General features: G+C 42.6%; 1 protein-coding gene across 6 annotated transcripts in view; it reads left to right on the top strand.

Moving 5' to 3' along the window:
• The window catches only part of TTLL8 (tubulin tyrosine ligase like 8), a 545,909-nt gene that overhangs the window by 75,149 nt on the left and 443,395 nt on the right, over positions 1-27,365 (top strand). For all 6 annotated transcript variants that reach the window (XM_029615311.1, XM_029615310.1, XM_029615309.1 and 3 more), the window contains exon 6: positions 8,869-8,948. In XM_029615311.1, coding sequence (XP_029471171.1) covers positions 8,869-8,948 — 80 coding nt within the window. The remainder of the gene's footprint in view (positions 1-8,868; positions 8,949-27,365) is intronic.

Here is a 27,365-nt window from a genome sequence, read left to right as displayed (position 1 = left end):
CATGGTGATTTACAATAAAAACATACAGAATTGCATAAATAATCAAATATTAACAATTAGCAACGATAAACCAAACATAAGAAATAGACGACTGCACCTGCAATTTGCTCTATAAGTTTGTTTTGTAAAAGGCTTGTTTTTAAAGATTTTTTTGAATATTTTTGGATCTGCCCTGATTCTGAGATGTTCAGCTATTTTGTTTTATGTCAGCGAACCAGCTGCTGAGATGGTGTGGTTTCTAACTATGCCTAGATGAGCTTGGGAGACACTCAGGACTGATAGTAGGCCTTTGCTAGCTGTCTTTAGGGTATGCTGGGATGTATAAACATGTAAGGATGTCCTTAGTCACTGCTGCTTTGTATTGAATATGAAAGTGAATGGGCAACCAGTGCAACATAGTTTTGAAGAAATATGAGCGACTCTTGGAGTTTCTGTCAATACTCTCACAGCTGAGTAAGGGTCTTAATGAGCTTGCTGGTAGCCTCAAGAAAAGAGAATTACATTAGTTTAGTCTGGTGAATAGCAATGATTGGAGAATTGTACAGAAATCTTCCAGTTCAAGAAGAGGCTTGAGGCATCTGAGCATTCTAAGTTTATAGTATGCAGATCTTACTAGGTTCTGAATGTGCAATTTCATGCTCAGCCTACTTTCATGAAATATGCATAGATAATGATAATAGAGGAAATTACGCTGTTACGTCCCTTGAAATTAAATAGTGCCATATCTTTGAGATATATATATATTAGGGGTTGGTACAAATGGAATTGAACTCACTGTAAATATAGTGCAGCAGTGAAGATGGACATACTGAAGGAACAGGATTTGCCGATCCTATCCTAGTTCCTGTTGAGCTGTTGCTTGTGTTTGCACATCTTTGCTTCTCCAGCCTGGTTGTTTAGACACACAGTCATTGCAAAATGATGCACCTTGGCTCAAACTTTCAATCTTTTACTGTCAAGTTTAGAAAATTATAGAATAAAAGAAATGGAAGTTCTGATTAAATGAGTAGGAAACAATAGCACTGAGATAATAAGAGGTTATTTAGACACTGGCAGATTTCCATTTCAGCAACCCTGCCAGTGTCCAACTTTAGTTCAAATAGCAGATTTTATGTATCTATTTACTTATTTAAAAGCTTTCATATTCTGCCTAATTCCAGGACAAGTAGTTCAAGGTGGATCACAATAGCAAAAACAATTTCATTCAAAATAGGAGAAACAAGACAGGCACAATTAAGTAAAACAATGGCCTTATTTGTACCACAGATACAAAACTGTGGTATAATGTAACAGTTTTAGACTGAAAGCCTAACCATTATTAGCAGGCACTTGTGAAAAATTAAATGTTTTTGCCTTCTTTCTGAGCTTTTCGTAATCAGCTGCAGCATGGATTTCAAGAGGCGGTGAGTTCCACAGGTAAGAATCTACAGAGAAGGCTTGCTTTCGAGTCTCTTGAAGTTGTACTTCTTCATGAGGAAAGCAGATTATGTTGTTCCAGCTATTAAATGAAATCTTAGTATTAAAACAGGTAGCTTGGGTTCTTCCAGTCTTCTGTCCTAGGAGGGCTGCTGAGGCTCAAGGGAGGAAAACTTGTGCCACCGGGATTTGGAAGCAGTTTGGGTCCAGGAGAGAGGATCAAAGGCTACAGTTGGTAAAAGTAGATTTAGTCTCATTGATTTTACTGAAGAGCACTTTCACAGGCCGATGCAATAGATGCAAAAAAGCGCCCATTTTCCTAATGCGTGCACATCCACATCCCCTGTGCACCTGATGTAATATTTAAATGAGAGAGAAAGTAGAGCAGCATACACAAAGGGCATGCTAATGAGATGTGCCTTTCTGGTACTCAAAAGTTTATTGCATTGGGTGCACAGATGTCCAAATTCTGCATTCCTAACAAAAGTGCATCGTTAATATGAAATTATGGAAATCCTCAATGCATGTTGTTTACCAAACGGAAGGGAATCGCCCATGATTTTTTAAGGTGTCCTTTAGCTAATCATCATGCTGTGCTTTACTACTCCCTATATACATTTTATTATTTTTTGTTCGAACCCCAAATAACTAAATCTTATACTAATCTCTCTAAACAACCCAACTCTACAAGGGGCACATTTATCGTGATACAGAGGACCAAAATTTTTATGTTTCATGAGCTCTCAATTGTGAGTAAACTTTATTCCATCTCCAGAACTGTAGTTCATTTTCTGGTGTAAAAAAATGTGGATTGGGCGCCCAGCCTTTGGATGCACTTTCCTGCATTGGGTCATAATAGTGAATGTCTTCATTTACATGAAATTTAAATAGGATGGGTGCTATCCTGTATTAATTTGTTAGAGCACTCATTTTAGATGCGCTAATCTCCTTGCTGCATCGGATGCTATTATTGTGCGCCCGAAACATGCACCCAACTGGGAGTAAAACGTGAGCTAGACTGGGTACACCTTATTGCATCAACCTGTCCGTATCTTAAGAAAGGATTTACTAGTTGAAGTCAAAAGGGAGAGTTTCAGACTTCTATATCAGTTCTAAAGTTACTGACCAAAAGGAAATCAGCAGGCATTCAGATATGTTTGGGAGACTTTTTTTATTTTTGTTCTAGTTTCCTTTTTCTGCTAAGGAAGGAGATCTGCTCTACCTAAATCAGGGTTTGCTTCAGGGAAATACACAGGCGTTGGCAGATTTCAGAGCCTGTAATAATTAGACTGTTTTGGAGTTTTGTTTTCTTGTATGGATTGTACCAAACCCAAACATTCTGTCTGCCAAGTTGTTCATCTACATTTTCATGTAGATAAGCATCTGAATTAGCCATGCTGTCTGGGTACGTCTTCCGTGCCACTAGGTGGCAGAGCTCTCTCTAAGTCTAGTAAAGTCTTTCAGCTAGGAGCTCCCTCCTGCATATTGCCAGGATTGCCTCAGGCTCTTCAGTCAGTTTTTTTCTGCTCGACCGTTAGCCTCGCGGAGTTCCTCTCTCCTGAGAGAAACTGAAATTGTGAGGAAAAAGTTTTACTAAAGTTAAAAGAAAAGATCAGAAAAAACAGCAGTTTAACATCACTGAGCCATGTCTCGACTAGGGTTTAAATTTTGCTCATGCGGCAAAATTATGTCGGCTACAGATGGCCACTCGTCTTGTTACCTGTGTCTTGGACCCCAACATGACCAAAAGAACTGTGTGGACTGCGGATGAATGTCTCCACGGGCTCAAAGACAGCGAGCTGCCAAGATCCAAGACTTGCAGTCCAGAGCTTCAGGCTCTTATGCCCCTTCAGAAGCCTCTGTTTGCTCCTCTCCATGTCCTAAGTGAAGAAAGGAGGACCCGTCATCGAGGAGAGCCTCTTCAGTTGACCCCCCCCCCCCCCCGAGGTCAGGACACTGTCCTTTGACCGCTAGCCGAGAATTAGTTCAAGGCGTGGGGGATGTCTGTGGCATCACGGCCGCATGCTTCACCGACGCATTCAACAATCGATGCATCGACGCTCTAGAGATAGAAGCGCTGACACCATATTGAAGCGTGGGATTATTGATGCATCGAACTGGTGCACCATTGGCGCAGAGAGGATATTGCGATGCTATCTGCTTCGAACGACGCACCTGTGATGCAACTGACTCCTATCGATGCGCCGGGTTTTACCCTGATGCAGCCGACTTTTAAATTAGCTAAAAAGCACCATTCTGGTCATAAAGGGAAGAAAGATGTTTCAACACCCTTGCAGGTGGATTCTGAGGGAAAGATATCGCCAATAAGCCTCTCGGACAAATCTCTATCACCTGGATCATCGTCTTCTACCTCTGTATCGTCCATTGGTACATAGATTCCAGGGAATGTTGGGCTTTCACAGCCACCATCAATGCCTGCACCATCTTCACAGCCATCTACATCTGCCTTAGCGACACAAGCAATGTCTCAAATCACCACCATTCTTAATCCATTTTTACAGTTGGTAGGAACATCGACGTTACCATCCACAGGACCTTCACCACAACCATTATCTGTTCCGGAGGATCCAGCATTACCTGGTACAGCACCAAAAAACCTCCCACCTTCACAGCTACCAATAACAGAGGATATTTCGGATTCGGATACTTCCTCAAACTCCTCAGTGGGTTACCCCTCTGACCCACCAGACTTATCTCCACAACCTTCTTCCCCTCCGAAGGACCTCTCATATTCTCAGTTTATTGAGAAAGTTGGTCAGATATTGAATGTTGAAACCAAGAGGCCACCGGACCCTCAACAAGAAATGTTGGGCATCCTGAAAATATTTGATGTCCCCAATGAGCCGGTGGCATTACCACAACACCAGATTTTAACAGCCTTAATGGAAAAGGCATGGGACACTCCCTTATCCACCCCTCCAACATCTCGGAAGGTAGACATTAAATACCGGATGAAAGATTCTTCCTTTCATGCTTCAGTCCAACTTCCACACCAATCAGTCGTAGTCGAATCTGTGATGCAGAAAGCTCGTAAGGCGAAAATACATTCTAACACTCCTCCAACTAAGGAAAATAGGTCTCTAGATGATTTTGCTAAAAAATTCTTCAATCCACAATGCTCAATGCCAGGATCCAAAATCATCAATTTTATATGGCCCAATATTTATTTGAGAACTTACAGGCGTTAAAACCACACCTACACCATTACCTACTCCATATAATAACTTGGACAGGTTAAGGCACCTTTTAAGATTGATTCATGAGGGCTTTGATATATCGGCAAAATCATTCACAAATGCCTTAGCGGCACAACGTCTTACGTGGTTATGCTCCAGTGCCATTCGTGGTGGTGATCATGAAAAGCTCGCAAATTTACCTTGTCGCCCAGATAATTTGTTTGGGAACCAGTTTACAGCTACTGTTACAAAACTTAAGGAGCAGAAAACTGCGGTCCTTTCTTTAACAGCACCTCAGCATTCCACCACAGCATGACGTCAATACACTACTCCTGTTCCTTACAGGAAACCAACCTTCAAATCTTATAAACCATATTACAAACCTCAAATATTCTACCCATCGAGGTAGCAACCGTATCAACAACCAGTGCCTCGCCAGCGTGCAAGAACCCCCGTCAACCTTGACAGACAACTGATCCTCAGCCAGCAAAACCCACATCAGGTTTTTAAAGATTGTTCGGCCACCACCACCACCAGTTGGAGGGAGATTATCGAATTTTCTTCCAGCCTGGAGCAAAATAACATCAGATAAATGGGTACTATCCATAATACAACACGGATATTCTCTCCATTTTTCCTCCCTTCCTACCCTTCCACACCGAATCCATCAAAAGACTTTCACATCTCACAAATCTCATCTTCTACAAGAAATACAACTTCTCTTACAGAACAACTGTATTCAGAAGATACCTTACCCGGAGAAACATCCAGGGCTTTACTCCCAATATTTTCTAATTCCCAAAAAAATCAGGACTACGGCCAATCTTAGACCTCTGTTCACTCAACAAATATCTTCAGACAGAAAAATTAAAAATGACTTCTCTCAAATCCATTCTCTGTTTTCTTCAGCCCAAGGATTGGATGTGTTCACTGGACTTGAAGGATGCATATGCACACATACCAATGTATCCCAATTCCAGGTGTTACCTGTGTTTCCAGATGGAAAATCAACACTTCCAATACAAAGTCCTTCCATTTGGCCTCTCCTCTGCCCCAAGAGTGTTCACCAAGTGCCTAGCAGTGGTGGTGGCACACCTTCGATTACAGGGGATGCAGATATTTCCTTATCTAGACGATTGGCTGATAGTAGCAGGCAATCAAGCACTATTAAGAGACAATCTTCTGCGAACAATTTCTTGCCTAGACAATCTCAGCCTTCTCATCAACTACGAGAAATCAAATCTGGAACCCACTCAAAGTTTACAGTTCATTGGAGCCCTCAAAGACACAGTCCAAGACAAGGCATTCCTGCCACATCCGAGAGCGTTAACTTTCTCGATGCTAGCTACAATTCTTCTTCGCACTACCACAGTAATAGCGTGCCAGGTCCTCACTGTTCTTGGATATATGGCTGCATCCATTTACGTGGTTCCAAATACGTGCCTACATATGCGCCATCTGCAATGGGGGTTGAAGCATCAATGGGACCAATTTCTCCAACCATTGTCAACTCCCATCTCATTGACCAACAGCATGAAACAGGACCTGGAGTGGTGGCTACTTCCAGGAACACTACAAGCGGGCTCCCCCTTACACCCTTACGACATCGGATCATTCTAACCACAGATGCATCTCCCACGGGATGGGGAGCACACTTTAGACCACTTACAGACACAGGGTCAGTGGACCTCATACGAACGGACACTGCACATCAACCTATTGGAACTGAATGTGATACGTTACGCCCTTCAAGCCTTTGAAAGATCCCTTCGGGAAAAAATTGTGATGATTCACAAGGACAATCGGGTTACAAATGTTTTACATCAACAAAGGAGGGTCCAGTTCATGGAACCTCTGCAAGGAAACTGTTCAGATTCTGGAATGGGCCCACTGCAGGCTCATTTCCCTGCAGGCGACTTACCTGCCAGGCATTCACAGTTCAAGAGCAGACAGACTCAGCAGAATTTTTCACCCCCACGAATGGGAGCTAAACCCAGAAGTGACCAGACACATATTCTCGGTTTGGGGTCTCCCATCCATAGACCTCTTTGCAACAGAAGTCAACACAAAACTAAAGACCTTTTGCTCCGTCTGAGCCCTCACAGACTCGCTGTGGATGCATTTTTAATCAGTTGGATGCACAGTCTGTTGTACGCATTTCTTCCGATATCTCTCATCGCTCGAACGATACAGAGATGCATCAAAGACCAAGTGGATCTAATACTAATAGCACCTGCATGGCCAAGGCAGCCATGGTACAGCTACCTCCTACGCCTATCGATTTGCAATCCAATGCCCCTGGTGGACAGCAATCACCTTCTTACCCAGGACAAAGGATCACTGCTACATCCCCTTCACTCTTCCCTACACCTCACGGCATGGAGATTGAGAGACTCGCATACCAACATTTGAACATCTCTCCTGCTTTCCAGGACATATTACTGTCCTCAAGGAAACTGTCCACAAGACTCAATTACCAAAGAAAATGGTCTCACTATAATTCCTGGTGTTTATCCACAGGAACAGACCCATTCACTTGCTCACCAGAACAACTTCTTTCATACCTTCATTTGCTATACAGCGACGGACTTGCCATTTCCTCTCTACGGGTTCATTTAAGCGCTATCGCAGCTTACCACATTCCTCTTAATGGTGAGCCTATTTCATGTCATTGTTTAGTTTCGAGATTCATAAAAGGAGTAATACGCCTATGTTCACCTTTACAGAAACCACTGGTGCCGTGGGATGTTAATACAGTTCTCGAACAGCTCATGCTTCCACCATTCGAACCTTTAGAAACTTGTCACCTTCGTTACCTCTCATGGAAGGTACTCTTTTTAGTGGCATTAACTTCAGCAAGACAGATAAGTGAACTACAAGCCCTAGTTCATTACCCTCCTTATCTTCAATTTCACCAAGATAGTTACCTTATGGACACACCTGAAATTTCTTCCAAAGGTGATCTCCAGTTTCCATATTAACCAGACTATCACCTTACCTACGTTTCATCCAAGACCTCATCACAATGACAATGATAGGAAACTGCATACTCTAGACTGTAAACATGCACTGGCTTACTACAAACAGCGCACAGATTCTCCCACTAGGCCATCCCAATTATTCATTTCATTCAATTCAAATTCACAAGGATGGCCAGTAACGAAGAGAATCTTAGCCACATGGATATCCAAATGCATCCAGTTTTGCTATACTCAAAACATCACAGATGCTACCTACAATACCAAAGGCACATCAGGTACGCGCAATGGCAACTTCAATGGCCAACCTCTATGAAGTACCAATTATAGATATCTGTAAAGCGGTGACATGGTCCTCGCTTCACACTTTCACATCCCGCTATTGTTTGGACAAACAAACAGCGGATGACGCATTAATGGGACGGACTATCCTTCAGAAGAGCACAAGTTCCACTACAACGAAGCCTTCATAGGAACTGTCCTCCTTCACCTCTAGTATTGAGCACATCAAGTATTCAAGACATAACACAACTGCTCAATACATCAGCTGGGGACTCCCAGATAGCATGGCTAATCCAGATGCTTATCTACGTGAAAAGAGCAAGTTTGCTTACCTTAAACGGTGTTTTCCGTAGATAGATGAATTAGCCATGCTGGCCTGCCCGCCTCCCCGGACAACAGTTCTAACCTAACCTACTTTCTTTGATACTGACAGAGGAGCCTGAGCAATCCTGGCAATATGCAGGAGGGAGCTCCTAGCTGAAAGACTTTACTAGACTTAGAGAGAGCTCTGCCACCTAGTAGCACAGAAGACGTACCCAGACAGCATGGCTAATTCATCTGCTATCTACGGAAAACACTGTTTACGATAAGCAAACTTGCTCTTTTGTTCATAATTAAATGGTTTTATTTTCTGGAACAATATAGCTTGGAATGGACAGTGACTTTTACTGAGTGGTATCTGTAACCTAACTCTGTGAGCTGTGAAGCTTTTCCTCACTGAAGAATTCTAGCGGCTGCAACAAGCTAGCCAAGACACTAGAGCACCCAATGTGCCCCTTTATCCATGCCAAGACTTGGATGGGGGTTTCATCAGTATGAGAAAAAATACCATGGATTAAATATCTCCAAATATTTTGTTATATGCAAGTTTCAGGAATTTTGCAAAATTGAGACCTAAGTTAATGTGTCACATCTTTTGTCATACAATAATGCGTAACCCTCATCTTTGATCATATAGCACTATCTCTGATTATTTTCTTTCTTTTGTCTTAAAGATAACATCAGTGTTTCTCCTGAAGGAGATAAAGAAATTCTATATCACTTTGACCCTTCAGATCCTATTCATGACATGATGGTAAGTCACCTAATTACTCTAAAAATGTTGATATTCAAGTATTTAATTGCTTGACAGGATCATTTGTATTACATTATGCATATTTGTATTAGCATTTTTTATCAAAGACACAGAGGACAGTCCTCAATATATGCTCACAAATACACACTAAATTCTATATTTTGTACAAAAACTTTATTAATTTGAGTACATTGTCAAAAATCACTCACTAAACCTTTAGTTTATAAAATTCTCTCAAAAAAATCCCTTAACTAATAATCTGTAGAGGTCCACTTACTAAACATATTAAATATTATCTTCCTATTATAGAAAGACATAGAGCACACTATAGACAAAACAATTTTAACACTAAATACACCCCACAAACTATACACATAGACAAAGGACAACACAGAAAAAAACTAAAAAAAACAAAACTGCTGAAAGCTTATTTTCAAAAATGAAGAAAAAATCTAATAAAAGGTCTCACTGCCAGGTTATTACATCAAAAGCTCTTGATCTCCAAAAATATGGAGAATCGCTGTAAAGTATTACATCAAAAACTCGTGATCTCAAAAAATGCAGAGAGTTATTATACACCTTGCTGTCTATTCACAAAAGTCCGTGTATCCTTTAGTGGCAAAAACAAAAACAAATATATGTCTCTTCTCCAACGCAGGTAAGTCAGTACTGACACCGGCCCGCTTACAGCTTCAGAAGCTCATGCTTCATGCACAGGTGTGGTTGCACTCTCAAAACAGCAGCTTACAATACCTCACATAGTCTTATAGGTCCAAGGAAGAAAACCACCTGGTATCTGGTATTCCTTCTAAGATTTCTGCTACACTTTTAAGTAACTAGCAGCTTGCATTGCTCCACATTGACTCGCAGGACAGAAGTAAAAGAACACGTAATCCATTACTGCTTCTTCAAGAATCAGGAGTCCTTGCAAGGGGAACCCCATACAGGGACACTTCATTCAAAACAACAAAGGCACTCAGTGTTTCAGCAGCACCTGCCGCCTGCATCAAGGGATTGCCGTTATATCTCTAAAACCAAAACAAAGAAATAATCAATTAAAAAAGAAAAAATTGACAAACATGACAGCACTCAGACAATGGACCCACCGTGTCTTGCTCCTCAACCCAGCTCTGTAGCAGGTATTCATGTGAGTGTGCTCACATTTAAACCCCTCTGATAGCCCCTCTCCCAATAGTTTGACAGACACACGGCTAACCAGTGACAGAGTACTAGTCCCCAGTATAATTAATTTCAAAACAAGATTATACACTTTTTGTTCTTAAATGCAATGGTTAAAAAAAAAACATATTTCATATACACTTTGTCTTTACAATTTCAGGGACACCAAAGTCCCATTTAGGTCCACCATTATGTTTTAAATCTATTAATGTGGCCACTACTAAAAGGGCTTTTGTACAAAAAATTATACTTTTCTATATAATAATCTTTTATTACTAAACAGTGAGGATACAAAGTTTGTACAAGGCTGGAATAAAGTTCTTAACAAATGTGCGCTAATCCTAATGTTGTTGATTATTAAGAAGGCACAAGGCACAGCTGCCCATATCCAGGTTGATTTGAAAACTGAATTAGTGTTATTCAAATCCAGTTTGTCAGTAGAGGCTTTTGAGAAATTTGAATTAGATTTAAAAACACAGATGGAGAGTTTTTCCAATGATTTGCGTAAGTTCAAACATTCTAAGTTTATTAGGGATGAGAATGACTATAAGCGCAGTTCAGTATACCAATGGATGGGCATCTCGGGCCTCGATTAAAAGAGAAGGGTACTTTTCAGGGATCTTCAGATGATTCCTCAGGGGATGAAACAGAGGAACATACAAGAGTAGATGATCCACCTCCTCCTCCCCTCTCTATTAGTTCCTCTTCCTCTGGTTCCTGTTCTTTTTCAGTTCCAGCAGATTTATGGTCTCAACAACAAAGGGGTCTCCCTTTACGTGGCCCAGGAATGAATTGCGGCGGCAGGAAGTTTCAGTGGAATTTTCAGGACTACCACAGACTGCAGACCAGATCACAATTTCTAGGTACTCTGCAGTGATGAACTGGTCTATCAAGGTGCTTACTTTGAATCAGCAGTCTTGTCCTTTGCTCCTACTAATCAGTTCAAGGAGTTTCAATTAAGGGTGGCTCTACAAAAATTTGTATAGTCCCTGAGACTGAGACTATTTTTTCAAGATCAGAAAGATATAAATGACGATCGATCTTTAGTTGGGCCAAAATTTTCCTGGATGCCCCCTGGCCCTGTTGATTCATACATTGCACTTTTGCTGAATTAGTCAGGAGAGATATTCAGTCCAATCGACCCAAGAAGCCTTTGTTTAGACCAAGTGATAATCCAACTAAAGGTCAACGACGGGCACTATTACAGTTGCAGTTCAATAACTCCATAGTTATTAAGCCAGCAGATAAAGAGGGTGCAATTGTGGTTTTGAACACTAGTGATTATGTAGATGAGATTAAATCTCAACTTTCTAATCAAGAATTTTATAAGGCACTGCCTTCTGATCCTGCACCCCAGATTAAATCTTGTGTAGACCAACTAATTGATGATGCAGCTTTGTCTATTTGGATCGTCACCAAAGAGCAAGACTTTTTGAAAGTGGCTTTTCCAGTTTGCCCAGCTTTTTATATTTTGCTCAAAATTCACATAAACTACCTGGGAGACTGATAGAGGCTGCCTTTTAGAACCCCTGTTGATTTTTGTGGATAACTTTCTTAGAGGGTTTGTAGAGAGATGACCTTCATACATTAGGGATTTGGGACACATCATTAGTGTTCTAGAAGAATTGCCAGTTCCCATTCCAGATTTGTTTCTGGTGACTATTGATGTTACTTCACTTTACACAAATATTCCACAGGATGATGCTATTGTGATTGTAAGAGGTTGTCTTGAACAAAGGCCCATTCCATGTTTGATACCTACTGATTTTTGGTGGAACTGGTCTCTGTAACTATGAAACAAAACATTTTCTGCTTTGAGGGTCGCTTTTTTCAACAGATTAAGGGGGTGGCGATAGGGAAATCAATGGGCCCCTGACATTGCCAACTTTATATGGGTAGATTTGAGGACAGATGCTTGCCAGATGCCATTTTAGAAATAACATCATCCTGTGGAAATGTTATATTGATGAATCATTTTACTTTAGTTGGGCAACTGCCTGAATCTTGAGAACTTTTTAGGTTGGCTTGATATTCAGGATGTTAATTTAAAGTTTACATCTACTGTCAGAGCTTCTTTAATACATTTTATGTATATTGCTATTTCCTATGACAGTGAGGGTTTCCATTTTTAGAAAGGAGACAGATCGAAATACCCTCCTACATTTTTGAGAATTGTCATTTCTTGAGACTTAAACAGAATGTACCAGTGGGGCAATTTTTAAGATTAAGGAAACTGTGTTCCAACCCTTCTAATATTATCATAGTGCTATTGAGATGTATGACAGGGTTGCACCCAGGGGCTATTCGAGTAAGGTTTTAAAACAATCATTCAAAAGGGTCATGTGCTAATCGGGGTCTTTTGCTACAACCACAGCCCCCATGGGATCAATCTAGTTTTGTCTGTTTTGCTGTTTACACCGGACACAATGTGGGTGCATAGAAGTATTCTAGCTAATTGGAATATTTTAAGACTCCATCCAGAGTTTCAGGAGGTTCATTTGTTCACCCTCTTTCAAGCTTGCAATCTGAGAGAGAGTTTGGTGCATTCCACCTTACCAACATCATTGACACAAGATCTCCAGACGGAACACTACGCATTTATGAAATGTAGTGTTTGCCCCTTATCGTTTAATGGGGACACTGTTGTTTTGCCCAGTAGATGCCCTTTTAAACTGTTATTTATCTTCTTGTGATACTAGTGGTGTTATCTACTTAATATGGTGTACCTGTTTTCTGTGTTACATCTGTAAAACTACATGTAAATTGAAAACTCGTATACAGGAACATTTGAGCTGTATCAGATGTAACAGATGTGAGGCTTCTTTAGTGACCCATTGGGAGGAGTTAGGTTATATGACTGAGGATCTTAGGTTTGTAGTATTGGATAAACCTTCCCCTCGTGTGTGTGTGTGTGGGGGTGGGGGGGGGGGGTGGGGGGGGTGGAATATGTGTGATTTCAGTAGATCTTTAACACAAAAAGAGCAATGATTTCTTTTCCTATGGGGCACTGTTGCCCCTGATGACCTTAATAGAGAGGTGGAATGGGATGTTTCCTGTGACTGGTGATTAGGGATAAGAATTAACAACTAAAAGTTTAACACCAAGGATAATAGTAATAAAATAGTAATATAGAAAAGTATATTTTTTGTACAAAAGCCCTTTTAGTGGTGGCCACTTTAATAGATTAAAAACATAATGGAGGACCTGAACAGGGCTTTGGTGCCCCTGAAAATTGTAAAGAAAAAGTGAATATGAAATAAGTTTTTTAACCATTGAATTTGAGAACAAGAAGTGTATAATCTTGTTTTGAAATTAATTGTACTGGGGACTAGAACTCTGTCAATGTGGTTATAATGGTAGCTGTGTCTGTCAAACTATTGGAGGAAGGGTTAACAGAGGGGTTTAATACCTGCTACAGAGTTGGAATGAGGAGCAAGACATAGTGGGTCCATTGTCTGAGTACTGTCAGGTTTGTCTATTTGGTTTTTATATTGATTATTTCTTTGTTTCGGTTTTAGAGATATAACAGCAATCCCCTGATGCAGGCAGCAGGTGCTGCCGAAACACTGCAATGTCGGGTGTTCTTACTTTCATGACGAGTGCCTTTGTTGTTTTGATTGAAGTGCCCCTGTATGGAGTTTCTCATGTGAGGACTCCTGATTCTTGAAGAAGCCGTAATGGATACCATGTTCTTTTGCTTCTGTCCTACGAGTCGATGTAGAGCAATGCAAGCTGCAAGTTACTTGAAAGTGTAGCAGAAGTATTAGAAGGAATATCAAATATCGGGGTGTTTTTCTTCCTTGGACCTGTGTGTAGTATTGTAAGCCGCTGTTTGAGCATGCAGCCACACTTGTGTATGAAGCATGAACTTCTGGAGCAGGAGCTGTAAGCGGGCCGATGTCTGTACTGACTTATCTGTTTAACAGTGCGATGGAGAAGAGGCATATATTTTTACAGTCGATAGCATGGCTGAACTAGCCATGCTGTCATGGGATCTGTCAATCCGATCTGGGAGGCGGAGCTTGTCAAAGGAGAAATTAGTTTTGCTCTCTGCGGCTGCGCGTGTGTTCCCGCGCAGGAAAGTAACGGAATCTCCTCAGTCTGTTCTTTCCTCGCGTGGGATCGCACGCGGAGCTGTTCTTCTCCTCAGCATTAAAAAAAAAAAAAAAAAAAAAAGTAAACATGTCAAAATCAGGGTTTAAACCCTGTAATTGTGGCAAGGTAATGTCAGTCACGGATGGTCATGGCCGATGTTACTGATGCCTGGGGCCAGATCACAATCGTGAGGATTGTGAATTTTATTCAAGGATGTCTCCGAGAGCCCTGAAACAACGGGCCTACAGGCTTCAGGAACTTTTTGCCTCACCGGAACCATCGGAGGCTCACTTGTCACCTGGCCCCGCTATCTTACTGGCTCCCTCAAAAAAGAGGGCATCATCATGGGATCCTCAGTTCTCCAATCTTGGAGATAAAGACTTGGCGAGCCGGCAAAGGCCATCAGATTTTAAACAATCCATAGAGCCAGAATCGCCGGCGCAAGAGACACTGGCACCCAAAAACTCTGCACCTAAAACTTATGCGCCTAAGATGCCTTACGCGCCCGAAGGAGTATCTGCACACAAGACACTTGCGCGCATGGCGCCGACGACATCTGTGCGCATGGTGCCGGAGACATCGGCGCCGATAACTATTGTGCGCATGGAACCGAAAAGGTATGTGCACAAGTCTAGATCGGCGCACAAGTCCAAATCGGCGCACAAAACTTTGGAACACCCATCTCGGATAATACAACATAGGTTAAAGCGATGACGTGGACACTCACAGAGGTCTTCCCCCACCTCGTTCGGGTACTTCCCTTTCTTCGAGAGCTACTTCGACAGAGTTTACCATAAAACGTAGAAAGCGATCACCATCTTCACGTAGAAGTCAGACAGACTCGTCATCACACTATTATCATAAACACTCCCGGCACTCCCACCACAAAAAGTCGGCAAAGAGGAGTGCAACATGGGAAGTAAGCCCTTCGACTTCTAAATCATCTCATGTACCAACTTCAAATACCTTCTCCCACAGAGAGGTAATACAAGTTGCTTCCTCTAATGCTTCTACAGCTTCAGAGGATTTGATGGACATAATATGTGAAAAGAAACAGAAAGACCATAGAGTATCTAGTACTTTACCTCAGACCACTCCAATGCAACCTAAAGCTTGTGAGTCACAAGAATCAGATGATCGTACAATAATGCCACCTCGTACAAAAGAGGCATTTTATTAATTGTCCCAATCCTTAGCAAGATTTTATGAAACACTTCAGTCATCATTCAAAATGTCTAATCTTGCCTCTGTCAGTTCTCCAGAACATAAGACAGACTGCTAGAGAACCGTCGGTGGAGCCTCCAACATCTCCCATAGTGAACCGACCAACTTCACCGAATTATAAACAGGATATATCTTTTTTTATTCTCCTTCACCGCAAACATCCCCATCATCAGCTACGGGATTCCCATCGGATCCGCAGGAACAACCTCAGGAGCCGTATTCCCCTCCGGAAGACCTTTCATACCCAAATTTCTGGAAAAATTGGGTATAATACTGCATCTAGAGGTCCAAAAAGAGACAGACCCTAGATCAGAAACCCTTGGTCTCCTAAAGATTTTTTATACTCCAGGAGAACCAAAGTCTCTTCCACCACAAGAACTTCTGCATTCCGTCTTACAGAAATCCTGGGAAACACCTTACGCAATCTCAGCGGTTTCCAGGAAGACGGATATAAAATTCTGTATGAGGAAAACATCACCATACTCTACACCACAATTATCTCATGCTTCAATTGTAGTAGAGTCGGCGATGCAAAGATTTAAGAAAACAAAATCACATTCCTCATATCCACCAGACAAAGGTAACAAATATTTGGATGAGTTTGGCAGAAAAATATACCATAACTCAATGTTGAATGCCCGAATTATGCACCATCAATTCTACATGGTACAATACCTATATGAGTGCATACAAGCTATAAAAGGTATGTTTTCTTCGACTGTGGATCAGATACCTCCGCCTCTTCATGACATGGAAGAGTGTTCTCGACACCTTTTGAGGTCGATCTATGAAGCATATGAAACATCTTCCAGGGCATCTGCAACAGCCATTGCAGCCCGCAGACTAGCATGGTTACGCTCAAGTTCGATATGTGAAGATTTACTCAAGAAACTAACAAACCTCCCATGTACAGAAGATGAGATAACATGTTCGGAGAACAATTCCAGGACACAGTAGGTAAACTGAAGGAGGAAGCTCTAGCAGTACAATCATTAACATCACAACCCAACTATTCAACCACACGTCGTTATATGGGATCTACTCGTCTGCAATCATGTGCCAGGAAACCTTATAGGTCTTACCAGTCCTTTTGTACACAGACATACCCTTCTTACCAGCGTCCTGCTCCACAACAGAATACCTCCAACCAACATAGAGGTAAAGCACGTAACCAGAGACAGCAGGCACAACAGCTGGCTACTGCAGTAAAATCGACTCCATCTTTTTAGTTACCCAGCCACCATCACAGCATCAAGCACCACCCGGCAGGATTCCTTCTTGCCTGGCAGCCTGGGAGAGGATAACATCCGATCAATGGGTTTTGGAGATAGTACGGCACAGTTACCAACTCCAGTTTGTCACAAAACCCATATTACCTCATCTTTCCACTCTGAAGATTCACAACTTCCAACCACAACTGGGGGAGGAAATTGCTTTGCTTCGCAAACAACAAGCAATTCGACAAATTTCCCCGGGGACCCAATCAGTAGATTTTATTCCCCATACTTCCTCATACCCAAGAAGTCGGGTGGCCTTCGTCCCATACTAGACCTAAGGGAATTAAACAAATTTCTCACCAAAGAGAAATTCAAAATGGTATCGTTGAAATCAATCCTTCCTCTGATTCAAACCAACGATTGGATGTGTTCCATCGATCTGAAGGATGCTTACACACACATTCCAATCCACCCATCCTCGTGGCGTTACCTATGCTTCCGCTACAAGAATCAACACTACCAGTAAAAAGTTCTCCCCTTTGGACTATCGGCTGCACCCAGGGTTTTCACCAAATGCATGGTTGTGGTGGTGGCTCATCTCAGACAACAAGGTATAACCATCTTTCCATATCTGGACGATTGGCTCATAATCGCCCCAGCTCCAAACATCTTACTCGATCACCTCCATCGGGTGATACAATGCTTGCAGGAATTAGGATTGGTGATCAATTTTCAGAAATCACACCTACAACCGACACAACAGCTACAATTCATAGGAGCATGCCTGGACACCACTTGCAACCGGGCATACCTACCAAACGACAGAATATCAAACTTCCGTCACCTTCTACATGGATTGAACCATACTCAGAGACCTTCAGCGAGACAAGTTTAGTAGTCCTAGGCCATATGGTGGTGACTATTTTCACGGTTCCCAACACCAGGCTACACATGAGACGCCTGCAATGGGGCTTGAAATGTCAATGGAAACAACACTCGCAACCATTGACCCAGAAGTTATCGTTGACATCCGAGATGAGAGAGGACATAACATGGTGGCTCCTGGACTCCACCCTGTCCAAGGGAGCATTGTTAAGTTCCCCTCCTCTCAATGCAGTCTTAACCACAGATGCGCCTCGCATTGGCTGGGGTGCACACCTCGAGATTTATGAAACACAAGGGTAATGGACAATCTCGGAACAGAACCTGCAAATACATTTATTGGAACTCAGAGCAATTCAGAATGCATTGCGTGTGTTCCAAGACCACCTGAAGGGCCGCAGGGTCATGATCTACATGGACAATCAAGTGGCAATGTTTTACATCAACAAACAAGGAGGGGTCCAGTTCATGGTCCCTCTGCAAGGAGACCCTGACAATCTTCGAACACGCTCACAGAAATTGCATACATCTGCAAGCAACTTACCTACCAGGCGTGGCAAATGCAAGAGCAGACAGGTTAAGCCGCATCTTTCATCCTCACGAATGGGCACTCAATACAGAAATAGCCCAAGACATATTCATGCAGTGGGGGACACCTTCGATAGATCTCTTTGCAACAGAGATCAATGCTCAAGTTCCCAAATCCTGCTCGATAAGACCAAGCCAATTCAGGATCGCTCAAGATGCCTTCCTCATTCCATGGACGACAGGTCTCCTATACGCCTTTCCTCCCATACCACTCATAACAAGGACAATTCAAAAGTGCATAGCAGACAAAGCTCAACTGATACTCATCACCCCAGCCTGGCCGAGGCAACCATGGTACAGTTTCCTTCTCCGACTATCCATCATAGATCCAATTCGGTTACCGAATCGACAAGATCTTCTCCATTTGACAGCGTGAAGATTGAGAGGCTCCTTTTAACAGAACAGGGAGTTTCCACTTCGGCACAATTTATTTTGCTAGAATCCAGGAAACTCTCAACAAGGAAAAATTATAGCTATAAATGGAAACGTTACTCTACCTGGTGCACTTCCAAAGGTGTGCCACCATTGGATTGCTCACCTGAATTACTCATGGATTATCTTCATACACTATACGCAGCTGGTCTAGCAACACCATCCATTAGAGTTCATCTAAGCGCCATAGGGGCATATCATAGGCCAGTTAACAATATTCCTATATCCAATCACCCCTTACTATCTCGTTTCATCAAGGGGTTAACTCGCCTTTGTCCTCCGATCTCTAAGCCTCCAGTTTCGTGGAACCTCAACATAGTTCTGGAACAGCTCATGCTTTTCCCGTTTGAACCCATGGACTCGGCACATATTAAATACCTCACATGGAAAGTTGTATTCCTGGTTGCAGTAACATCGGCACGAAGAGTTAGTGAATTACAGGCCTTGGTCCATTATTCTCCATATTTACAATTTCATCACCAAAACGTAGTTCTCCAAACTCACCAATCCTTCCTACCAAAAGTGGTTTCTCAATTCCATCTCAATCAGACCATGGAATTACCCACCTTTTTCCCTAAACCTCATGCAAATGATAGGGAAAAACTACTGCACACACTAGATTGTAAAAGAGCATTAGCATACTATAAAGAAAGGACAAACTCGGACTCCCGTGTTTCTCAACTCTTTGTCTCCTTTGACCCAAAGGCACCTGGATTACCAGTGGCTAAATGCACCATCTCCAGCTGGATAGCGCAGTGCATCAGATTCTGTTACGACAAACAGAAACTACAACTACATTCAGAGCCTAAAGCTCACCAAGTCAGAGGAGTAGCAGCCTCATTGGCACACCTAAAGAATGTGCAATCCATAGACATTTGTAAGGCAGCTACATGGTCATCGCTTCATAACTTCACATCTCACAACTGCCTTGATCAACAGGCAGCTACTGATGCGAAGATAGGGCAAGCAATCCTGCAATCTCTATCCTCAAATCCACATTGACCGCCACACTGTCAAAGATCACATACAAATATATATATCATACACAACGTGATAGGGAGCTTGGGACATCCATGACAGCATGGCTAATTCAGCCCTGCTATCGACGGGAAAAAGCAAGTTTGCTTACCGTAAACTGTGTTTCCGTAGATAGTATGAATTAGCCATACTGACCCACCCTTCTCCCTGGCAGTCATCTAGTCTTCGACTACACTACAACTTAATCACAGACTGAGGAGATTCCATTACTTTCCTGCGCGGGAACACACGCGCAGCCGCAGAGAGCAAAACTCTGATCTCTGCTTTGACAAGCTCCGCCTCCCGGACCTGATTGACAGATCCCATGACAGCATGGCTAATTCATCCTGCTATCTACGGAAACACTGTTTACGGTAAGCAAACTTGCTTTGTTCTTGGTTTTGCTGCTAAAGGATACAAGGGTTTTGTGAATGGACGACAAGGTGTATAATAACTCTCCGCATTTTTTGAGATCACAAGTTTTTGATGTAATATTTTACAGCAATTCTCTGTATTTTTTGAGATCAGGAGTTTTTGATGTGATAACCTGAAGTGAGACTTGTTTATTAAGATGTTTTCTTCGTTTTTGAAATAAGTTTTCAGCGGGTTTGGCTTTTTTTTTTTGGTTTTTTTTAAATTTTTCTTTTTTCTGTCTTGTCCTTTGTCTATGTGTATAGGTTATGGGATGTATTTAGTGTTAAAATTGTTTTGTCTATAGTGTGCTTTATAGCTTTCCATAATAGGAAGATAATATTTAGGATGTTTAGTAAGTGGACCTCTATAGATTATTAGTTTAAGGGATTTTTTGAGAGAATTTTATAAACTAAATATTTAGTGAGTAATTTCTTGACAACATACTCAAATTAGTAAAGTTTTTGTACAAAATATAGAATTTAGTGTGTATTTGCGAGCATATATTGAGGACTGTCCTCTTGGTGTTTTTTTGGTTTATTGTTGAGGGGCAGTCATAGCAGTGGTTGTAGCGTGTTCTTTAGCATTTTTTTATGTTATACTTTGTCCAACTGTTATGGAGTGGACCCTTGGGCTGAAACAAGGTTAGCACTACCTGCAGGGGGAGAACTCTGCAGGTCCTCGTTGTCAGCAGGCGGAGCTGGTCAGTGTGGAGACCCAACTGGACCTTCACCAGCCCTCGTTCCCCGCAGGTTGAGCCCTTGGTTACCGGGGCCGGCTGGATTTAGGCACAGGTGTCTGATGAAGAGGAAATCCACGACAAAAGGAGAAGGCAAGGTCAGACGGTCCACGGTCGAAGCAGGCAGCAGTCAAGCGGAGTCCAGGCAACATTCCAGAGATTGGGGCAGGCGGCAGGAAAGCAAAGTCCAAACGACATTCCAGAGGTCAAGGCAAGCAGAGTCCGAAGAACATACCAGGGTTCAGAAGCCAGAAGACAATCCAAGAGGGCACAGAGCCAGGAGCATGGCAACCAGCAGCTCCTATAGAGTTCAACCTGTTGCTGAGGAGTGTGGTGGTTGCAGGGGCCAGTGTGTTGTAGGGCCCTGGGTCTGATGTCATCAGGGAGGGCTGTGGGCATTTTCGTGCTGCTGGCCCTTTAAGAAGTGTACAGTGGCGCACGCGCGCCTAAGGAGTAGGCCGGATGCTGCCGCAAGTACGGCGTCCCCGTCGCAGAGCACAGGGGAGAACAGCAGGGCCGGAGCTGCCTGCGGGTGGCAAGGGATGTCTGCGGGGGTCCCCCGTCATGACGAGGGAGCAGGGAGAGTCCCCGCCAAACTGGTAAGTGGGACCGGTCGTCGCCCAGTGCGGCCCATGTAACACCAACCTTTTTTTATACTAATGATGCATAACAATAATAGCTTGCTTTGTGTTTTTAATTCAGACATAGGCTCTTATTCAAAAAGAACTTTTTTCCATTCCATGCCTGTAGAAAATGTTATTCAATAAGACTGATTGTACATTAGATATAATATGTGCATAGATCCACTGGCAAGATGAATGGTTAAAACTAATATCTGTGCTTGCATGTGTGCTACATGACAGTTCCTAAATGATAGATAAAATTATTATTATCCAAGTACAGTCTGGCAAATAGGAGCATAAGGAAGTGGTGTACCTCCTTACCCAGGATCACTCAGTGGTGGACCTGAGACCATAACGCAAAAATCTAGGAGAAGGTTCCCTTGCCTTACAGTTCCATAATATAATCTTTCAGCTTATGAAATGATGATAATTTCATTATGGGATCTTGTTTCAGTTTTGATCATCTACAGGCAGGTTCATGAAAGTGCACTATCATAACACGCATCAGTGCACATTATATACCACAGCTCCCATTAGTTCTAATGGGACCTATTCAGTGAGCATTATCGCGTGTTAATGCGTGTGAATAGTCCTGCTCGTGAGGTACCCAAAAGAACCTTGCATTGTTTATGGTCATCCTGTATTCTTGGCCATATGTGCTATCACAGTCTGGTATTTCTAGATATCACACTATAATGTGAGCAGAGAGCATGGAAGATTAGGGAATCCTTGTTAATATCAGTAAGGTGAAGCTGTTTATGAAGTATTGTAGACCAGGATGATAAAGGAGCAGATTGCTCCATGATGTGGGCACCAAAGTTAGCAATTCACTAAAATTTTGTTTACTGATAGTGGGGTAGATTTTCAGAGCCCTGCTCACCTAAATCCGCCCAAAACCGGGCGGATTTAGGCGAGCAGGGCCCTGCGCGCCGGGAAGCCTATTTTACATAGGCCTCCCGGCGCGCACAGAGCCCCGGGACTCGCGTAAGTCCCGGGGTTCTCGGAGGGGGGGCGTGTCGGGGGCGTGTCGGGGGGCGGGCCCGGTCGTCACGGCGTTCCGGGGGCGTGTCGGCAGCATTTTGGGGGCGGGTACGGGGCGTGGCTACGGCCCGGGGGCGTGGCCGTGCCCTCCGTACCCGCCCCCAGGTCGCGGCCCGGCGCGCAGCAGGCCCGCTGGCGCACGGGGATTTACGTCTCCCTCCGGGAGGCGTAAATCCCCCGACAAAGGTAAGGGGGGGGTGTAGACAGGGCCGGGCGGGTGGGCAGGTAGGGGAAGGGAGGGGAAGGTGAGGGGAGGGCAAAGGAAAGTTCCCTCCAAGGCCGCTCCGATTTCGGAGCGGCCTTGGAGGGAACGGGGGGAGGGTAGCGCGGCTCGGCGCGCGCAGGCTATACAAAATCGATAGCCTTGCGCGCGCCGATCCAGGATTTTAGTGGATACGCGCGGCTCCGCGCGTATCTACTAAAATCCAGCGTACTTTTGTTTGCGCCTGGAGCGCAAACAAAAGTAGGCTGTTCGCGCTCGTCTGAAAATCTACCCCAGTGTGCCTGATTTTTACAGACAATCCAATTTATTTTATTTTTTTTTTTTACTGACAAACGTGATTCACATGTGCAAATCCACTGTGATTGTGTTTTTAAAATATTCTAGCATGTTTGTATCCTATTGGCTGTAATATAATCCACATTTAAATACATGACTGTATGCATCTGTATCTTTCCCATTGTAGGGAATATCATATACATGTGTGTGCATCATGCATATCTACCTTTATATAACTGTGCTCTTATGTCTGTATGAACATAAGTATCTCATCGAGCAGTTTTTCTTTCTGAAAACAATACTCACTGCATCATCCTGTCACCACCTCCCTCTCACAGATCTGACCTGGCCATGTAGCATCCCACATGCTATTCTCCTGGTTTGGCTACCACCATACGGGAAGGGAAAAGAGGGTACAACAAATCTGCCCAGAGGCAGTATCTCTCAGATCTTATGGCCTGTTATCTTGTTTGCCATGTAGGAAGGAAAGAGAGGATACTCTGAGCAGATGTCATAGTGCTCATAGTGTACTGCACACACCGCAATCTCCAGAGAGTTGACACGCTTATTTTGTAAATTTATAGCCATGTGGCAAACCCATGGAACTCTACTACAGGTTTGGAGGATAGTGGAAAGAGGAAAGAGTGAGGCTGGACCTGGTGCTTATCAAAAGGGACAGTATATCTGATGTTGTCGTGGATGATCATCTGGCATCCAGTGATCACCAGATGGTATGGTTCAGTATTAGAGTGCAGGAAATGAAGGTTCATTCAAAGGTGAGGGATGGGAAAATATAGGGGAAGTAGAAGAGCAGTGGTCAAAACTAAAATGAGATATAAGGGCAACTAACCTTTTTGTTAGGAATATAAATAAAAGAAATAGGAAAAAGAGGCCACTATGGTTTTCTAAAGAAGTAGCTGAAAAGGTAAGGGAGAAAGGCTTTAGCATTCATAAACTACAAGAGATCACAGAAAGAGGAAGATGGGCGACAATATCTGTATAAAGAAATATTTCAAAACCCCCTTAAAAAAAACCAAAAAAAAAAAAAACCCTGTACCAGACATTTAGCCTGGTTCACTTTAAGACACATCCCAAAGGGGAATCCTAGCCTTAGGGGGATTAAGAAAGTAAGCCCAGGAGAGAACAAAGAGGCCCAAAAGTGGAGTAAGTCAGGTGTATACCGAGACTGTAAATGTTGTAAGTCTTGATTTATGCTGCTGAGATAAGCGGGTTTTTCTGTATTGTTTTGCTGCACTGTGAATAAAGCATTTTTCTGTGGAGAAAATGCCAGGGTCCAGACTGTTCTGTCCTCCTTCTAAAGCCTAAGACCACTGCCCAGCATCACATGTGATAGTAGCAATGGGATTTCTGTTCTAAGCACAGCTATGGCAGCACAGTGGTAAGTACAGCAGGCTAAGGAACTAACCTTTATATATTAAATTAGTCAGACAGTATAAGGTTTTTTTTTCTTTTCCTATCCTGACAAAAAAAAAGAATTTTTTTTTCTTGTTCTCCTAAACAGGGCAGGAGCCCTGTAAAAGAGAAACCTCTGTAACACCAGAGCACATTAAGTCAAAATGGAGTGACTACTGGAAGCCCTCACAGAACAGCAACTACAGACAGTGGTACAGAACCAGTATACCCAGCAGCAGGCACTACAAGAACTTCTCAGTCAGCAACAACTATTACTGATCCAGATAGCACAAGTGCTACAAGCTACTATAGCATTGACTGCCTCACTATCCCCCCATGGTATTTAAGATGGCTTCAGGCAAGGACTCAGATTGCTTTTTGGTCAATTTTAGCAAATCGCCCAGCTATTAGGATGGCCAAGCTCCACATGAACTACATAAATCAGGAATCTACTAACAGGCAGCACCCAAGCTGCTTTTCAATCTTCAAATCCTGATGGAACAGCTAGTTTTGCTTGGAGCCACCTACACATCACTGGATACGCCAACATCCAAAGATTACTTGACCAGTTCGGACTATAGTGAGGCATTTCTCCTGGAAGTCTTCCTGTCAGAAAAGTCAAACTTATATGTCAGAGAACCTAAGGTATTCAGACCATGACAACTCCAGAGAAGAAAACTCAATCGGTTCCAATATTTAGAGACTGCTGTGGATAGAGTTCCACCTTTATTTATTTATTTATTTAGCAGATTTTCTATACTGTCGTTCAGACATGCTATCACAATGGTTTACAAATTTAAAAGAATAAAACATAGTTACGAACTAAAAGTCAAGTTAATATTAAAGTTAAGAGAATAAAAGGCACAATTTTTGGCATAAAAGTTTTAACATATCACATAAAAGAATGAAATATCAAGAACTGAGGTAAAAACATACAAGTCAGGTAAAATAAGAGTGAGGATAAAAATAGTAGCAGGAGAAAAGGGATAAGTATTTCGCCAGACTGGTCTCAATCGCCTCCCTTATAAGCCATGCTAAATAGCCTTGTTTTCAAGTTTAAAAAAAAAACCTTAAAATCAGATTGCAATTTTATATCAGAGGGTAACTCATTCCATAATTTCGGTCCCGCTAGTGAAATGGCAGAGTTTACAGATGGAACAGTCAAGACTGATACATCATGCATATCCAGCATAGCTCTCTGCTTCAACGGCAGGGGGAATGAAGAAAAGTGGATCTATATACAGACAACAACCAACAAGGTCTGAATTATTTAGTCTGGGTAAACAAATAAGCATGGGTATAGCTTGCTTATTGCGGTGGTTACTACCCCTAACTAATTAAGCTAGATATTTCACTTAGAGGCAGTTCCAACACTGCTCTCTACATTAATGGCGGGGGTGGAAGGGAAATAGAATCAAAAGGTTACTAAGAGCCAAGAGTAACAGATAAGTATGAGAAACTTGCAAAACTTGCTGGGCAGACTGGATGGGCCGTTTGGTCTTCTTCTGCCGTCATTTCTATGTTTCTATGTTTCTATTAGCTGATCTAAGGTTTCTCTGTGGGGTATGTAACTGTATAGCTGCTTTTAACCAGTCATTCTGGTCTTCATATATTACTTTGTGTAAAATGCACAGCACTTTAAATTAAATCTGAGATTCAATTGGTAGCCAATGAAGGGCAATTAAGATTGGTGTGTTATGGTCTCTTTTTCTAGTCCCCGATAAGACTCTCGCTGCAGCATTTGTAAGACCTGCAATGGCCGGATCGTGGAGGACATTTTTCATACACTCCATGATCTCGTAGCTTCACCAGAAGGGGACAGGGAGACTAATCTAGATAGTTTTAGTAGTATCGAAGAGGAAGATGAGTTAGTCAGGTCTACTTGAGAACAGAGGGGTAGGCAGGAAGCCAGTTCCTGGGTCCAAGGGCCATAATCCAATTTTCCCTTATTCATAATGAAGAAAGAGGTAAAGCATCGAGCAGCTGGGCAAATCCAGAAGACTATCCCCATTCCAGGGAGGTAACTCTGATCGGGGCAAGTTCTTGACCTGGGAAGATCAAGCTGAGGAGAAGAAATGTAAAGAAGTGTATATCAACATCCTCTTAAAAGACCAGAACCAGATGGGTCCACATTATAAGACACAGCCCAGAAGGGAATCCTGGTTCCAGGGCATTTTCCTGAGCAGAGCATTAAGAGAGCAAGCCCAGGAGGGAATAGAGAGGCACTGGAGTGAAGAAAGGCAGGTATATTGCTGAGATTGTGAATATTGGAAATCTTTATGCTGCTGAGGTAAGCATACTGTTTCTGTAATTGTTTTGCTGCATTGTGAATAAAGCATTTTTCTGCAGAGAAGACTGGAGTCCAGACTGTTCTGTCCTCCAGCCCTTCTAAAGCCTAAGATTGCTCACATAGCATTAAAACCTAGAAAAGCCAAGAGAAAAAGTATGGGGAGTTTGGATTTCAAGATTCTGTCTTGATAGTGGCCACACACCTTGGAGCTCACAATGTTACCTTGATCTTCTTGTACCAATATGGTCTGGAAGAGGAAGGGCAGGTCTGGTACATATCCTCTACCTATACTGAATCCATTGGCTGTTGGATTGATGAACTCTTTTCTGGTGTGCACACTGAGTGCTTTTGTAGGGGAGCTGCTGAAGAGCTTTTTTTTGTTTGTTTTTGGTTGTTTTTTTTGAAGAGGGGGAGATTAGCCTCCATATCCTCCAGGCCTAAATGTTTTCTTAAGCCCTGAAGGCAGTATGTCAGGGTTGACAGGGTTTGAATCCACAACCTTGGGATTTCCAGACCATGGACCTGCCACAGGGCTATGGAAGCTGCTGGATTTCTTGAAAATCTTAGTATATTTGTCCTGTTTCCTGGGAGAGTCAGACACACCCCTGCAGTTTCCCAATTGAACTAGCACTGGGTGTGCCCCATATTCTCAGCAGCATAGAAGTAGGGACCTTTGTTTTCAGTTTTTATTTTATTTTTCCTGGACATTTCAATGTTATAATAAAAAGTAGTCAGTGGAAAATGGTCACTGAATATAAACCATTCTC

This window comes from Rhinatrema bivittatum, chromosome 9 (assembly GCF_901001135.1).
Source record: "Rhinatrema bivittatum chromosome 9, aRhiBiv1.1, whole genome shotgun sequence".
Taxonomy (NCBI): domain Eukaryota; kingdom Metazoa; phylum Chordata; class Amphibia; order Gymnophiona; family Rhinatrematidae; genus Rhinatrema; species Rhinatrema bivittatum.
Note: the sequence above shows the minus strand (reverse complement) of the source record. Positions and strands in the feature narration are given on the sequence as shown.